Genomic DNA, 17,442 nt, shown 5'->3' with positions numbered 1-17,442 from the left:
TATTAGTGGAGTACAATTCCAAAAACGTTGGAATGTTCAGTAGGTGTTGCAGCATATTCATTCTATTTATGAATCAAAGCTTCAACTCAACACTGAGTAAGTAACTACCCAGCTAACAATTTTTGGTTCCCAGAACGTTCTGGGAACGTTCGTTTTTGGTTCCCAGAATGTTCCCAGAACGTTCCCAAGAACGTTCCCTATTGGTTAGCCAGGAAAGTTTTCTTTACGTAAATAGAACGTTCCCATAAAGTTCCCGGAACGTTCCCCTAACCTTACGGGAACGTTCTATTTACGTTAAGAAAACTTTCCTGGCTAACCAATAGGGAACGTTCCTAGAAGGTTCCCAGAAAGTTCTCTGAAGGTTCCCAGAACGTTCTCCTAACCTCTATACTCTGATGCCTGTACATAAATAATCAGTCAACAAGCCACTTCTTCTACATAGTTTATTGTTCACAAAACATGAGAATTTTATGAACCATGAATTAAATATTAAAAAAAATAAATATAACTTGCATTTAAAGAAACGATCTCAATCTCTGAAATGAGATATGAACATTTTAAACAACAAACATCATCAAACAAAATTTACATCAATAGGTATGAAAATGTGTACGGTGAACATGAAACTGTGAAAATGTGTACGGTGAACATGAAACTGTGAAAATGTGTACGGTGAACATGAAACTGTGAAAATGTGTACGGTGAACATGAAACTGTGAACAACTTCTCCAACGTCTTCACTTCACCATCAGCTGCAAATCAAAAACAAAGGGAAAAAAAATACATGAGTCAGATAGAAATTATAGACCTAAAGAATTGACTGTAGTGCAGTTAAGGATTGTGTGCCGATGGCCGGTGAGTTAACAAAATTTAGCTGCCATAATCATTATTTTTTTTTATACTGGCTAGGAATTTTTTTGATCAGGGTTGGAGCTAAACTCTGCAGCAGATTGGCCCTCCAGGGATACATTTGTGGAACCCTGGTATAGACTATAGACCCAAACATAGTCTGTAACATAGTTGACCAGGAATATATATTGTTATATGCTTTTTGAAACACACACACACACACACAATAGAATAAGGTTTGAGTTTGTGGAAAAAAGAAAAAAAAAAAGCCAAATGTACCCCTAATTATAGAATGACTCGTGACTCTTGACTCACGTGTTAACAACTTACATTTCGGTGGATGAGGTTTTGACATGTCTGTGTTCTCCTTATTAATATTGCTTACATTTCAGTGGAAGGACCAGAGAAAGGCTGTGAAAAATGTAAATGTACATTACATTTAAATGAAAATTAAACTTATGAAGTCACACATTCCCAAAGAACTTTTTGATAATAACTTACTTCGCTCATTGCTGCCTCCTTCAAACTGAATCTCCCCAGCCTTCTTGAAGTCTGTGACCTTTTCAATTTTCAAAATAAAATGTAAATATTATAATGTGTATGTTGTACATCAAGTTACAGCGTCATTTGTTTTTACGACATACATTTTGATATGAAGTCATTTTTAAGTCATACATTATGCTTGCTTAGATTATTAATTATCTACTCTTTATGAGTAATTGAATGGTGAAATCCAGCCCTGTAGATTACCTGTCTTACCTCATGAGCCTTTTGCCCCATGGTTTCAAAAAAGGCTGCTCGTATGGCAGTAGGACTGGGTTGACAATATTGATTTCCCAGTTTTAATAGATCTTTATTTTGATGAATTAAAAATTTTATTGATCCTTAAATCACAAAATCGTTCTTTTGGTCAATGCTGTTTTCAGCTGATCCATGGACAAAATGTTACTAAACATTATTTATATCAGGGCTGCCATCCAATAATCACAACAGGCTTTGAGCTTTATTACTTCTGATAAGTACTGTTACACTAAGTACTGTTCTGTACTCGTTTACTTTGTGAGCATCAAGTGATGATCACAAACACATTTACAGTAGGCTATTTATTCAGCATTTCAGTGACATTTCCCACACTAAGCTAATAATTAATATTAATTTTCAAAAATGTTACCAAAAAATTTGTTGAGAATTAAAAAAAATAAAATTTTCATTTTTGTTAATTTTGTTCAAGTCATTACATTTTGACTCTGTTTAACAAATGATTAAAGCCTTATTAATTTTCAAAAAGGAGTGTCTCATCATCCTCATTTTGCAGCTGCACAGCCTTTCTCTGGTCCTTCTGCTGAAAATGAAAAGAATGTTTTAGTTTTCATGCAACAAATTTCACATTTAAAGCAAACAGACAAACAAACAAAAACATTTGTTGGCAAATTGAAACCAGATATATTGAACCAGTAGTTCAAAACATGAGCAGTAGAGCAGGTTAGAGAGCTTATTTGTTATTTGTTTATGACTGAAAAATATGTAAAAGTTTGACTTTTGGGGCAAAAAGTTGCATTATTATTTTATATTTTTGCTAAAAGCACAATATAAAAAATAATGGTGATTCTTCCTTTTTTGAAAAGAAATGTAAGATTCAGATAGTCAATATAATTTTAGCTGGGTGTCTGATAATAAGCAACACATTTTATAATGAAACCATCATATTTAGAATATTATAGTAATGATATATAATAATAACCATAAGGTTCCGGAACTGAATGCAGATAGCGGTTTCTGACGGTCTGTTTTTGACAGTTGTTGCTGACGGCGGGATATGAGAAACAGCTCCGCATGTGCTCTGCGGAGATGCTGTGCGTTTATGCAAACTATGTGACTAATCATGCATCATATCTTTCACTTAATATCTTATGTCTTTTGTTATGAATATCAGATGTCTAAGGTATATAATTATGACTTCTGTGTGATAGCCTACAGTGGCCGCGAGAGCTCAACACGCTGCAACTTCAGAAAACACATGCAAATAGGTGACAAATCTAACCCTTAAACTTTAAGCAGTGTATGCTTTAGGTATTACTTACAAGTCATATGGTTCATAATGTCTAGAGATGTTCTTTGACAGGAGATACGCTCCAACTCTAGAGCACAGCCATCAGCGTGGAAGAATCTAGGAACATAAACAATCTGTCACAGAGCCAACAATATTTATTATACAATGCCAGGTTTATTTAAACTATAGCAGAGGTGAAATGCAGAAAAGAAAAATAATAATTTACAGAATATACAATTTAATAACAGAATGTACATTTTTAGGTTTACTTATTTAGTAATGCTCTTACAGTGTTACTTATGTTTGGACAGCAAAGCCTTTTTAAAGTAACTAACAAGCAAACACACACACACGCACACAATTTTGCAAAGGAAAATTACAGATGAATGGTGATATAGGCAAAATATGTTGTGAAAGATGCATATAAAGTTATTTAAGTTTTCTCAGATCACCTGTGTTTTCTATTTCTCTGTCAGCAGCTCCCTTCAGAAATAGTTTAAATCAGGAACTTCTCCTGTGTCATAGAGGGTTTTTCCTGACACCTCTGAAATCACAGAACAAGTGTTATTAATATGTGTTTAAAGATCAAAACCTGTTTTAAGTTTCAGCTCATTTTCACGCTCTGTGTAAGAGATGTAACGTTATCCGATTAACTGTACAGTAATGTTACATACTTTTAGGTTGAAGTAACTTAATTAGTTTAAGTTACTTCCATTCATCCTTTGACAACTTGCCAGCAAAACCTTTATATAAAAAAAACGCTCATCTACACATAAGAAGACATTAAAAGCCCAAACTTTCAGAAACAAGAGCTCAAGTCTATAGCTAGTTAATTTAGCTCTTATAGTTAGCCTAACTGTTGAGATGCTAACGGACTTTTCCCGAAGACACTAAACCATTTCTTTAAAGTAAATATTCAACAAAAGCGTGTTATTTGAATGAAAGAAAGTGTCAGGAACACTTGTATGTACTATTTGTGGAATTTTAGAGACTAAATTTACCTGCAATTAGTGAAAACAACAGTGAGAGACGGCGTTTAGTTGTTTGACAGTTGAGCTGTGCCCCGTTTCCATGGTGACTTCCTCCGCTCCAGCTCAGCGCGCGCACATTAAAGCACGTAGAAGTCACGCAGAAGTTACGTAAATATAATATAATATAATATAATATAATATAATATAATATAATACCTTTAGAAATGGTAAACGTGGTGTAGAAATAAAAATGAAAAAACATTGATTAAAAACTAAGGCGTATACATATGAATATATTTTTTCGTACACATTAATACATGCATCATGAACAATTTTTAAACTTTGTTTTATGAAGACATACCCTCTACTACCTGATAATGGTCATGTAATTAAGCATTTGATCACTGCTGTTAAAGCACACGAAACATTTGCAACGTTTTAATTGGTTTACATGTTAAGAAAAATAGAACGGAGCGTTCCCTTTAGGTTATAAAAATAGAACCTAAAATAACCTACAGGGAACGTTCCCAGAACGTTCCCTTTAGGTTATAAAAATATAACCTAAAAATAACCTACATGGAACGTTCCCAGAACGTTCCCTTTAGGTTATAAAAATAGAACCTAAAAATAACCTACAGGGAACGTTCCCAGAACGTTCCCTTTAGGTTATAAAATAGAACCTAAAAATAACCTACAGGGAACGTTCTGGGAAGGTTCTCTTTAGGTTATTTACAAAATAACCTACAGGGAACGTTCCTAGAACGTTCTTATTTGGTTCCCAAAAAAATAACCAAATGGGAACCATACGGGAACGTTAGGGGAACGTTCTGTGTTTGTTGGGTAAATCTCTGAGATTAGTTGTTTAAATTTTTTAATACTGCATTTTAATAATATATTTTTCATAACAAATCCCTTACGAAAGTTAACCATGGTTTTATTGTTGTAAAAGTGTAGTAACCATTTTTGATTGATTACCATTTGTATAACCACAGTTTTACTACAAATACCATGGTTAAACTATGGTTAGTCTAGCAAAGCCATGGTTATTTCGTGGTTACCATTGTTTAACTGCAATAACCATGTGTTTTTGTAGTGAAACCGTGGTTAATTTTTGTAATCAACCATTTAAAAATTAAAGGGATAATCACAATGTAACCATTATTTAGGAGTTGGACTCTAGCCATTCCCTGTGGTACAACTGTGGTTTCCGGGGAGGTCTGGAATTACCCATATATATATATATATATATATATATATACAGTGCTTGAAGTGGAAAAAAAGAAGTGCCAGTAGAGAAGTGCCGGATGGGGGGGATAAAAACATCCCTCGAAGCCGCTCTGATCTCAGTGTTTGTCTTATTTTAGTTACTTGGCAGGTTTTTTTATCATTGAAATTTGGCTGGGTGGTTAATAACACATTTTTCTGTTGTGTGACAAACTCAGAACACATATTTTAATATCACTTTACACGGACTTTAACGTATTTCCACAAACATACTTATTTATGTGGGGGTTTTGTACTGTTTTTGTTGACTTCTTTTGCATTCCCTTGATAGCGCAATGGGGAAAACAATCACGTTCATTTTCAATAAATTCTGTTTTGGTTTCAGTTTTAATTTCCAAAGAGACTGTCTGAGCGCAGTGGACCCTCAAGGTATCGCGAGATCTCACTAATTATCACTGACACTCAGCCAGATGTTTTGAACTACAGAGGGAGCTGTGTGAACATATATTTAAAAAGACCCATGAAATATGTTTTCCAAATACCTGAAGGCTATATTATATAATTCCAGTTCTTGGAAAATAACCGGAGAGGACGCAATGTTTTAGATCACATTTACAGCAATATAAAGGACGAATACAAAGTTATGACCCTCCCCCACTCAGGTTAGTCTGATCATCTGTCCCACTTTCTCACCCCTGCCTACAAACTTCTCATCAGAAAAACAAAGCCTGTACTTCAGGACCTATTTGAAAGCATCAACTGGGATTTATTTGCACAACAAAACATAGAAGACTACACATTCAGTATCATGTCCTACCTACAGTTCTGCATTGACAGTGTCACAGCAAATCAAATGACTATCCAAACAACAAATCACAGATGACACAAGCTCTGACCGAGGGACCAGCCTTCAGGTCTGGAAGAGGAGCATCAAAGGAGCAAAAGCAGCCTATAGGAATAAAACTGAAGGCCACTTCAGTTATGGGGACCCTGAAGTATGGCAGGGCATCCAGCACCTTACAAATGACAAAGGCTTTTACAGGTTTACGAATCACCAGCACCAGCGACTCATTGACGGAGGAACTAAATCACTACTTCACCTGCTTTGAAGTCAATATGAATGAAACTGAGTCTGAGCTGTTACCATCCACTGACAGCCTGACACCTTCTATCAGCACAGCTGAGGTCAGGAAAGTGCTCTAGTGTCAATCCCAGGAAGGCAGCTGGTCCAGTTGCAAAGTTGGGGGGGTTCACAAACTTTTCCATTCCAGGACCCACATAGACAAGTACAATTGATTTCAAGACCCACCAAAATATGTGAGATTAGAAAACAATTGACATTACTGTAAGCTTATCTTAATTAAAAGCTTCATATGACAGAAATTGAATTAAGTTCACACCATAACAAGCTACTAAATATGCAATCGATGTGTTCTTACCACTATAATATATATCTGCATTCACTTACATATTTGCTTCATTTGCCCTCGACCTATTGTGCAATCTGTTTACATGCACTGTGCTTACTGTACATATGATTACATTTGAACTCTGTTTACATTTGCATTCTGCACACATCTGTTTACTTTTGTTTTCATTTACTTTTGTATGTGTATGTGTATACTTTTGAATGAGTGCCAAATTTTGTTGCAGAGCTCTACAATGGCAATAAAGGTATTCTATTCTATTCTATTCTATTCTATTCTATTCTTTAATACAGTGCGAAGACAGTAATTAAGCCATACACATATTTTCAGTATATTTTATTTTATTACACTATCTGATGTTTCAAAACACTTAAGAATTATGTATTTTGTCCCACTGAAAAATAAATAAATAAATATTACCAGCATGCTCAGGATTTAGTAACTGCAGTAACATATTTAAGCTTGTTTAAAAGGTTACTGTTGTTAAAGGAATGTGTTAAATGTTAATGTTGGACTTGATTGGGTTGTTATGAAATGTTCTGTGTGAGTTGGGTCAAGCCCTGCCCCTGCTTGTGTGTGCAACTGCGTATAATATAACATAACTGCGTAACTTCGTTATAATATACTCCGGGATATTGGTCAGAGTCAGAGTGACTGTGACTAGTGTGTAACTTTAGTAACGTGCTGACTTGAGAGATACGCGAACGATTTAGAACGATTTGGTTTAAAAGAACAATTCTTTCACGAACCCGACTTCACTCGCTAGGCTACTGTTTAACTGGTTTACTGTAGACCTGTACGCATTGTCTTTGAACAACGAAAAGGTGAGTAAATGACGACAGAATATTTATTTTTGCTTAAAATATTCATATAAAGATGTTTTTTTTTCACATCTATGTTTTGATCTCTTTTGAATTTGCCCGTCGTACAGCAATAGTAAATAAAGTGGTTCGAAATGTAGTTTTCGTTAGAAATCCGCAGTGTGCTGTCATAGACATGTCAATAATATTTACATGAAAGAAAAATGCACAGCTTCAAAAGTTGGTCAGTTAGGAGACTGAAACCAGCGGTACCTTCTGCTAGGTTTGTGATTTTTATTTTTCTCACAGTGAAGCTTTTCTGGAGTTCTTATTGTTTAAAGCCTATGTCCACAAAAAAAAAAAAAAAAAAAAAAAGAGAAAAACTTGTCCTCAAAACAAGCTTTTCTCCGCTCTGTAAAAAATTCATAGATCTTAATGCGCTGGCATCTGAGAGACAAGTTCTAAGGGACCGTCTGCAAAGTGTGAAACACGAAAAATTTTACTAATAAAACACTCACTAACTTCACAGTGACACGCTGAAGTGTCACCAAATTCAGTTCACACATCACTGCTCTCCTGCTGATTATACTACAACACTTATTTTGAAAATAACTGCTTTTGGATCATTTTTATGTTATATTTTATATTCAATAACGTCAATGTTATTGGACATAATAGTTAATAACTTCGCTGTAACACACTGTACTTTCATCAAATTCAGTTCACATAGTACAGTGCAACAAACAAAATGAGTGTTGTAGTAAAACCAGTAAGAGAGCAGTGATGTGTCAACTGAATTTGGTGAAAGTACAGTGTGTTACAGTAAAGTTATCAACTATTATGTCAACTATTATCTCAAAGGGAATAATTTATGATTTTATAGGGAATTTGAACAGTTTCATGGCACCGATTCACTGAACGAGCCGTATAACATCAACTGTGCACGGGATATTAAAATCCAAAATATAGGGATGGCATTATTTAATAGCACAGTAACAAAGGTCGGCAGTTTAAGACATTAACTTGTGAGCACAAAACACAATATACTCCTCTTTTCAATATAAATAAGGCTTAAGGCTTTATTTGATAAATCTAAGACATGTAAACTAATCTAACACATGAACACAAGCATTCACACATTCACACTATATTTAATTGATGACACGTTTCTATCAAACTTAATTACATTGCGGAATTAATTTGCATGGATTTACTTGTGACATGCATGTCACTGGCTTCCATGCGTCAGATGCCATGTCATCAGATGCGCCTCGCCTGAAATGTAGGCGGCTGCAGTGAGGGGAGGAGTGAAATAAGTGCAGTCAAGACGGGCAGTTCTGACCTCTCGAAGTGGAACAGATACCTACGAGATCAAAGGCTTATATCGCGTTATTCTCGCTCATGTGCTGTACTGCTGATAAACATGATATAATTTCAGTTCTGTTGCTTTATATGAAAATAAATATGATGGACAAGACTTTCAAAGTGCTTGCTGTTTAATTATCACCCATTTTTACTTTAATACAAACATGTATTTTAGAGTTTTATAGAAATATGACAACAATCACATATCTCACACAGAGATTGCACTGTCATTAGTGTTTGGGAATATTCATGCATAATTTAAATATGTAATCACATGAAATCAGATAAAAAATAAAACATTTTAGAAGAGAACGCAACATCAGTTGTCTCAACCAATGAGCATTAAGCTGTGTCGTCAGCCAGTCATTTCCCATCATGCTTTTGCAGTTGTGGAAAGAGTACTGAAAATTTTCCAGTCCCCCTGAAGCCGTCCCCCTCAGGAAAGCCACAGCAAAGAACATCGCACACGAGCTCTTCCTGCTGTTCAGCCGAGTCGGCATACCGACGGAGATCCTGACCGACCAGGGAACACTGTTCATGTCCCGGCTAATGGCTTACCTCTGCCGCCTGCTCCGGGTAAAGCAGCTGCGGACGACCGTTTATCACCCCCAAACGGACGGACTCGTCACATGCTTTAACCAGACCCTTAAGCAGATGCTACAACGGGTGGCAGCAGAAGATAAACGGGACTGGGACCAGATGCTGCCCTACGTTCTGTTTGGAATTTGGGAGGTCCCCCAAGCGTCCACAGGCTTTATGCCGTTTGAGCTCCTCTTCGGTCGGCAACCTCGTGGACTGATCGACGTGGCAAAGGAGGCCTGGGAACACCAACAACCTACCCCACACCGGTCCCTGGTCGAGCATGTCGCCGAAATGAAGCAGCGGATCGACTGTGTCATGCCATTAGTCCGGGAACACCTGGCAAAGGCCCAGCAGGCTCAACGGCGCCATTATAACCGTGCAGCTCAGCCTCGGGAATTCCAGACGGGCGACCGAGTTATGGTGTTGGTCCCCACCGCAGCCTGTAAATTTCTGGCCACCTGGCAAGGGCCGTACACGGTGGTAGAGAAGGTGGGACCGGTGACATACTATGTACAGCAACCTGGGAGACGAAGCCCCAAGCAACTATATCACGTAAATCTGCTGAAGAGATGGGTGGGGACCAGGGAGCAGACCGTTGCCTCCGTACTGGTAGACACCAATCCCGGACTGTCGGCGGCGCAGAAGGCTGAGCTGCAACACCTGGTCGGTCAGTTCTCGGATGTGTTCTCTACAGTCCCCGGGCAAACCCACCTTCTACAGCATAACATCAAGACGCCACCAGGAGTCGTTGTAAAGCAGCGGCCCTACCGAATCCCAGAGGCTCGTCGGCAGGCTATTGAGGAAGAAATTCAGCAGATGTTGAAGTTAGGGGTGCTCGACCCATCGCGCAGCCCATGGTCCAGCCCAATCGTTCTGGTCCCGAAACCAGATGGCACCCTCCGCTTCTGCAATTACTTTTGACGCCTCAACGAAGTCTCTGAATTTGACGGGTACCCAATGGCCTGGGTGGATGAACTGCTGGATCACCTGGGAAGGGCCCGGTACATTTCCACCCTGGACCTGACGAAGGGCTACTGGCAGGTACCACTCTCCGAAAATGCTAAACCGAAAACCGCCTTTTCAACCCCAAGTGGCCATTGGCAGTATCGGACCCTTCCCTTCGGTCTGCACAGGGCGCCGGCCACGTTCCAATGGCTAATGTTGTCATTCACTCGGAGCGTTGGGAAGACCACCTGGACCGTCTGCGGAGGGTGCTTACGGATCTTCGAAGGGCTGGACTAACCGCCAACCATCGCAAGTGTCACCTGGACCTCTTTGAGGCAAAGTACCTGGGCTTCCAGGTAGGACGGGGCCTCATCAAGCCGAGCATCCCGAGCACTCATCAGCGTTGCCCTGGAGAAAGAAGCGAGACATCTGCACTCGCTCATCACGGCTGGATCGGCCACACCTGTGGCCCATTTGCCCGCGGCCATATAAGCCGCGGGAGACTGTCACACGGGGAGACTGGTCTCCAAGAAGCTGAGGATTTAATGTGCTATCTCTTGCGTATTTGCAGATACCAGCGTGTGACCGATCCAGCCCTGCCACGAGCACAGCACCGACGCACCGCCCAAGGGAAAACCACGCACGGAGAGCACCGCACCACTTCAGCGAGCTACACTCCACTCAGCACCCACTTTATTAATAAATCCACCCTCCGGGGTATTTATTTGAGCTCTCCTTGACGCGTGATTCTTCCACCCCGTCACAATATGTAATATTAATTAAATAGTGATCATAAATGGCTGCTGAGATAGTATTCTCAAGTGAAATAGGGAAGCGGCTTGGACCCGGTAGCAGCATGCCTTACGTCATGACTTAACAAGAGGATTCTCCCCAAGCCATCAAACTGACGTCAGAGCGAAAACACCATTCCAGAGTGGAAGCGAATTTTCAGGTTTTGATTAAATATTACAACGGCAGACAATTTTTTTCCCGGTGTATTGACTTGCACGGTTTAATTGTTCGATACAAGACTAGTAAAGTGCACTAAAAAAGTAAGTAACTGTTAGGGTCATTTTTTTTTATTTCATGATGACTTTAATATAGATATTTTAATATCTTTTTTTTTGTTGACCATCCATTTTTTCAAGGCAATCATTATTTCAAGCTTTGAGTGGTTTTGTCACGGTGCACACAGCAGGGAGGAACAAGGAACACGCATACGAGAACGTAACTCAAATAATAGATTTTACTGAAGACATGGCAGGACAAGGCAAACTCACAGACATCAAACACCGGGGGTAATGAGTAGACCAGCCGAAATCTAACTGAACAGACAGGACTATGGCTGTGTCCAAATTCAGGGTCTGCATCCTCCTTAGGATCCTTCCTACCCGTTTGAAGGAGGAGGGATCCTCCGACGTCCGCAAAACCCGGAAGTCGGTGTTTGTGAATTTGGACAGCCTACCCTTCTTTCAGTTCCCTCCCTTACCCGTTGCTCATATCCTGTCGCCTAGCAACCGTGACAGCGCCAAGCAAGAAGCGGGAAAAGGGACAAACAAAGAGTTATTCTCCTCATTTTAATTCTTTTGGAAGAAATAAAGCAATTAAATAAATTAAATACTTTCTTTGCTCATTGTCGGATAGTTTTTTATATCAGACTACAAGACAGTCACATCCAGGTAAGCCATTATAGCCTATTTTTATTTGTTTTTAAGTATTCTACTAATTTCTCCTACAAATTCATTGAGCCGAAGCATAAACTTTAGCTTGTTTTGTCAGAGAAACTCCTCTCCCACTCCGCTACCGCTCGCTTCGTCCGCCATTACGCTCTGCCGAAAAGAATTACGGGATAGGTAGGACGGGAAAGGATCCACCACACCCATCCTTCCAATTCAGGGAAAAGGAGGACGTATTTGTGGGCCGCATTTGAAGGATCCTACGAATTTGGACAGCCTTCGTCGCGGCGCTGTGACGTAACATCCTTCAAATGAGTACTCCGAAGGATGCAGACCCTGAATTTGGACACAGCCTATAAATACACAGGTAAATTAACGAACACGGCTGGACAAGGATAAACTACTAATGACATGAAACGAGGACAGGAAACAAACCAAATATGGGCACAAGAGGCAGGAACACATGACACACACAACAGAGGTCTGACAGGTTTAATCCAAGTCTTCAGAAAAAAAAAATATATTTTTTATATAGCCTACATATAAACATTGATCAATTACCATTACAAAAATCTCAATCTTAAACATTTGCTCATTCTGTGTAGCCTATCTGTGTCTTTAAAATAGGGTAACTTTGTTGCAAAAGCTTACAGCACAAAGAAGCATGATATCAAATTTGATTTCAAACTGAACTGAATTTACAAAAATGACAAGTACACAGTCAGTAATAAAATTATAAAACAAATGAACTCAATTCAGTCAAGGTATTCAAAATATGACAAGACTGAATTTTTATAGGCAGTGTTTTAAGAGCCATATTTATTGTATTATATATATTTAGATAAATGGAACATCAGATGGCTTTGATCTGTAATGTCTGTACAATGTAGTGATGCAGTTACACAGATTAGGATATTTATATGTACAAATCTGACAAATATCTCATTCTGAAACATTTCTAGCATAAACGTACATCGTAAAGAAATTAAAGTAACATCTTTGATTCTTGAAAGACTTTCTGGTGCATTTCACTTACATCCAATAAAATTTCCAGTAGCCTTTTCATCGGTCAGGCGTGGATCTATTCTGAATGGTTGATAACTTTTGACAAAATTTAATCCAGGATCAAAGATAAATCATTGCTATAAAAGCACGGAGAGATCGTGATTGCACACAGTCTGAGTGCGCACAAGCAATATTAGAGTGAAAGGACAGGCAGTTCATTTGTATAGCCTAAGTTAGACCTATTTGAGAGCTCGCATCCAGTTTTCTGCGATTACATTACTGTGTTCTCATGTTACAATAAAGCGCTCGCCACATTTGCGCAGGAATGAAATTGTGGGCGCACTCAGTAATTAACTATGATTTAAAAGTAACAAAGTAGATTATTTTTCTTAATTTATACTTAGGTACAAGTAAAAGTACAGCTTTACTTAAAACTACTTAATTACGGTAACATGAATAATTGTAATTCGTTATCTCCACCACTGTGCTTTTGATCAGTGCAGTCGGTGGAGAGCAACTGCGTCTGACTGCGCAATCCGACACAGCCGCCTCACATTTTTCTAACCGGCATTCATCTCGTGGTGATAACCAGTGATCGGTTCTGCATAGATATTGCTCATCTCAGACAAGCCTAATGTTAATGACTTGACAAAAGCAATGCATTCTGGTTAGAAAATTTGTCCAACTTTGATCGACGCTGCAGCCGCCTTCCGATCACATGTGCCATCAAAGTACCGCGAGAGCAAAACGAGACCAGCCACCTAGCCCTGCGTTCCATTCAGAAGGGCTCATCCCTATGCCATAATCCCTTCAAAAGGTTAAAGGGTGAACGGGACCAAACAACTGTCTCTTCTTCTGCCTTCTGCGTCATCATCCCCTGCCCATATGGAGGGGCCATCATCGTGGAAAGAATCAGTGCAAAGAATCATGGGGGTCTGAAATGTCCATCAGTTGTACCCTTCGAAATGCTTCATTCCAAAGGACCCTTTGAAGTGGCCAGTTTTGAGCACTTCGGTTTGGAACAACCCTTTAATATGATGGCATGATTGTTTCACTCCGACATGCCCTTCGGAGGGCAATATATCCCATTTGGAACCTACCTTATGTCAGGTGCTGCAGTTGCTCAAAATTGGCTGCGAAACCCTTGATGATGACACTTAGGCCTGTCCACACGAAGACGGGTTTCTCTGTATACGCATAAATTTTTTACCGTATAGGCTTTTCGTCCACACGAAACCGGCGTTTTCGAAGAGTGAAACCGATCATTTTTGAAACCGGGTCCCAGGGTCGATAAATTTGAAAACACCGTTTTCATGTTTTCGTGTGGACGGCGAATCCGTATATTCCGTATAATCCGTATATTCCGTATAGTCATCAGCCCACGTCTCGCCCTTAATCAGACACCGCTACGTCACATAACAGCGACAACAACAACAACAATGTCAGACTACGTGCCTGTGTTCGTGCTGCAGAACCTACTGAGCTCATTAGTTTTATTAAAGCAAAATCTTCTGCTTTGTGTGTTAGTTTATATTCAGCGCGCAAGGTTTACGCACATGGTCCAAGTCTTCTTCTCTGTTTTTTTGTGTATCTCTGTTTCAGAATTACAGCGCCACATATTGGTCTGGCATGTGTACTATATCGTTTTCAGTCGGTTTCAGTGATTCCGTGTGGACACAGATATTTCCTGAGACGACTCCTTGTTTACGGAATTTGAGGCAAAAAAAAAGATCGGATACGGAGAAACTCGTCTTCGTGTGGACGTAGCCTTATTCTCATTTGTCAGATTCTGTGATGACAAGGACAATGTGTGTTGTGTGTTTATTCTAACAATTAAATTCAAATAATGCTCGCAAATCAGTGTATTTATAACAGTAAAAGCTTTTTTACTATAATTGCACTGTTATATTGTGTCACGTTTATCAAAAAACACTGATAAAAACATATTTACCTCCACTTTATTGGTATTTAAATTTTTTAATTTTAAAAATTAAAATTTAAATTTACGGTTGTCATGCGCATGTCGTCAGTAAAGCCGGTTCTGTCATTATTAATAAATCTCCATCACCTGTTTTCAAATGGAGCGGCATTTAATACACAGAGTTGTAGTTCGCTGCTCTATCACGTTCAATATCACAGGCGATTCATCTTGTCAGTGAACTATGGCTCTGTGTATTAAATGCCGCTCCATTTGAAAACAGGTGATGGAGATTTATTAATAATCACAGAACCGGCTTTACTGACGAGATGCGCATGACCAATCGCATGCGATATATCGTGCAGCCCTAATTTAAATAGTGTATGTTTGTTGAACTTTATTCTTGCACAGATGGTGCTTTATTAAGCAGTATATACAAGTGTTTCTGTCGCAGAAACATCTGTGTATTTGACAAACATTGCATTAAATTCACTTCCTCTGTGATAGAGTATGCAAACACAGCGAGAGCATCACTACCGGGAGCAGAAAGTGTCCGACTTGACGTCTCCACTTTCAATTCCGCCCCGACTGCAAGCATCAGATCTTGCCAGCCTGTGGCAGGCTGGAGTAGTTCATCTCGAACAAGCCTAATAACCACTACTGATCACATGTGTGCACATTTCGGTGTTTCTCATTGCTGTGTTGATTCCACTTAGATGAGTAAATTAGCCTATTAATTTTTGTTTCCAATAATTATCTTCTGAGAGCTATGAACTCTATTGAAGCCAGTGGCAGTGCCCTAGACAAAGATTATTGTATGTGCAAAGAAATCAATAATATTTTTCTTTATCATTTGATGTGTTTCCTCTTCAGTTTCTACAGTCCAATCCAGCATGGCTGTACGAGCAGAAGTTCTTCTCTACTGGCTTCACAGTATGATTTTAAAGTTTTCTTTCCATACATTATATGAAAACATTATTTACATAATGATGACTACTTTAAAATTATTTCTATTAAAATTTTAACTTCTATAAATGTAAGTTACTTCTTTTTAAGGCTATTGATTTTATCCTTATTACTTTTCAGTTATTTGTGCAGGTGTGCTTGCTGATGTTTGGGAGGTTCAAGTAGAGTCTGAAATGAAGGCTCTGGTGTCGTCTTGTGTCGTGTTGCCCTGTTCATTCAAATACCCTGCTCAACCACAGCCCGCTGATCGTATTAGAGCTATATGGCACATGAAGGGCAACTGGAATATAATTTTTCATAAAGACGCTACAAAGGTTATAGACAGTTTCAAGGGTCGTACAAAACTGATTGGTTCACTGGGGTCTTTAAACTGCTCCTTGGAGATTGATGAGGTCAAAAACCATGACAACGGCCCGTATTGTTTCAGGGTTGAATTAGAGACATCTCCCAAAGACAAGTACTCCTTTGTGCATAACTGTGTGTCAATTAAAATGATCGGTAAGTGTGCTTTTGAGCTCTCAACCTGTGAATACAACACCTAAGTAGGGTACATAAAAAAAAAGATCTAAAAAATTGAAAGAGGACAGTTTTTGTTTTTTGTGACAAAAAAAAATTACAAAGCGAGCTTGCATGTGCTTTTATGTACTATGTGAAATATGTGTTTTGTCATTCAAAATATATTGACAGAGAAAGTAACAAAACCAGAGCTGCAGGCCGAGCAGTCTGTGCAGGAGGGTCAACCTGCAGTCTTCAAATGCTCTGTCCGGCACACCTGTCCAACCCACCAGCCCACTCTCAGCTGGAGCCACCCTGGAAAAACCATCATGAGCTACAAGGACATTGGTCATGGAAACTGGGAAGCAGAGTCTGTCCTGACCTTCACCCCAACAAAAGAGGATGATCACACCTCCATAAATTGCACAGTCAAGCACCACGGGAATGTCAAGGGAAAAATAACAGCGACTCACCCTATCTTTGTGAAAGGTATAACAATAAAACTTTTCTGTGTATATAATGTTTTAAGTAATTGGGATCATTTTAAGTAATTAAGTTATTTTGTTGATATACCAGAACAAGCAACTCTCAACCAGATTCTCATACCAGTCATCTCTGGTCTTGGAGCTGCTCTTTTGGTTGGATTACTGTGTTTCTTCATTGTAAAGAGATACAAGTGAGTCTGGAATTGACTTCAACATAAATTTCACTGACTAATATTAAATAAGACATCCTTGAAAATGGTTTGCACTATATTTGTAATTAATGAAAATTAATTAATTTGATGTAAAATTTATAATTTTGTTTAAAAACAATGCACAATGATCATTTTAAAAATACATTGTGATGTTCTGGGACCTTTTAGTATTATTTTGTTTTAAAACACTCTTTCAAATCTTTCCCAGGAGGCGCAATTTAGCTAATCCAGAAATGACAATGGGTGAGTAAGTCATAATTTATTTCAGCAGTTTTAAATCAACCTCAGAACATTACTCTGTTTCAGTCTGATTCTTTTTAGAAGTCTGATTTTGTTATGGTTTGATCTCATGTCTGTAAACTTTGAAATCACCTATATAGTACTATACTAATTATTAAATACTAATTATTTTTTAAAGAATACAAAATTGTTTTTCTGTCATAAAAAGACAACAAGACATCATACAATAATT

General features: G+C 38.6%; 1 protein-coding gene and 1 long non-coding RNA gene across 2 annotated transcripts; one reads left to right on the top strand and one right to left on the bottom strand.

The window, feature by feature from the left end:
* Positions 1-426: 426 nt before the first annotated feature.
* Positions 427-3,995, bottom strand: LOC306853859. The gene is made up of 7 exons (XR_013782777.1): positions 3,901-3,995; positions 3,352-3,443; positions 2,931-3,016; positions 1,351-2,191; positions 1,180-1,260; positions 715-752; positions 427-655 (listed from the first exon to the last, which is right to left on the bottom strand). It is a non-coding gene; the product is annotated as an uncharacterized lncRNA (long non-coding RNA).
* A 6,230-nt stretch (positions 3,996-10,225) lies between these two features.
* Positions 10,226-16,953, top strand: LOC306853774 (myeloid cell surface antigen CD33-like; the record flags this gene model as incomplete). Its single annotated transcript, XM_079391420.1, has 6 exons — positions 10,226-10,309; positions 10,402-10,930; positions 15,686-15,745; positions 15,899-16,276; positions 16,466-16,762; positions 16,850-16,953. 6 exons carry the CDS (start codon positions 10,226-10,228, stop codon positions 16,951-16,953), a joined length of 1,452 nt encoding a protein of 483 aa, XP_079247546.1.
* Between the last annotated feature and the right edge of the window lie 489 nt (positions 16,954-17,442).

The sequence above is a fragment of the Barbus barbus genome, assembly GCF_936440315.1.
Source record: "Barbus barbus genome assembly, chromosome: 34".
NCBI lineage: Eukaryota > Metazoa > Chordata > Actinopteri > Cypriniformes > Cyprinidae > Barbus > Barbus barbus.
The sequence above is the reverse complement of the archived record's forward strand: the minus strand, read 5'-3'. Positions and strand labels throughout refer to the sequence as shown.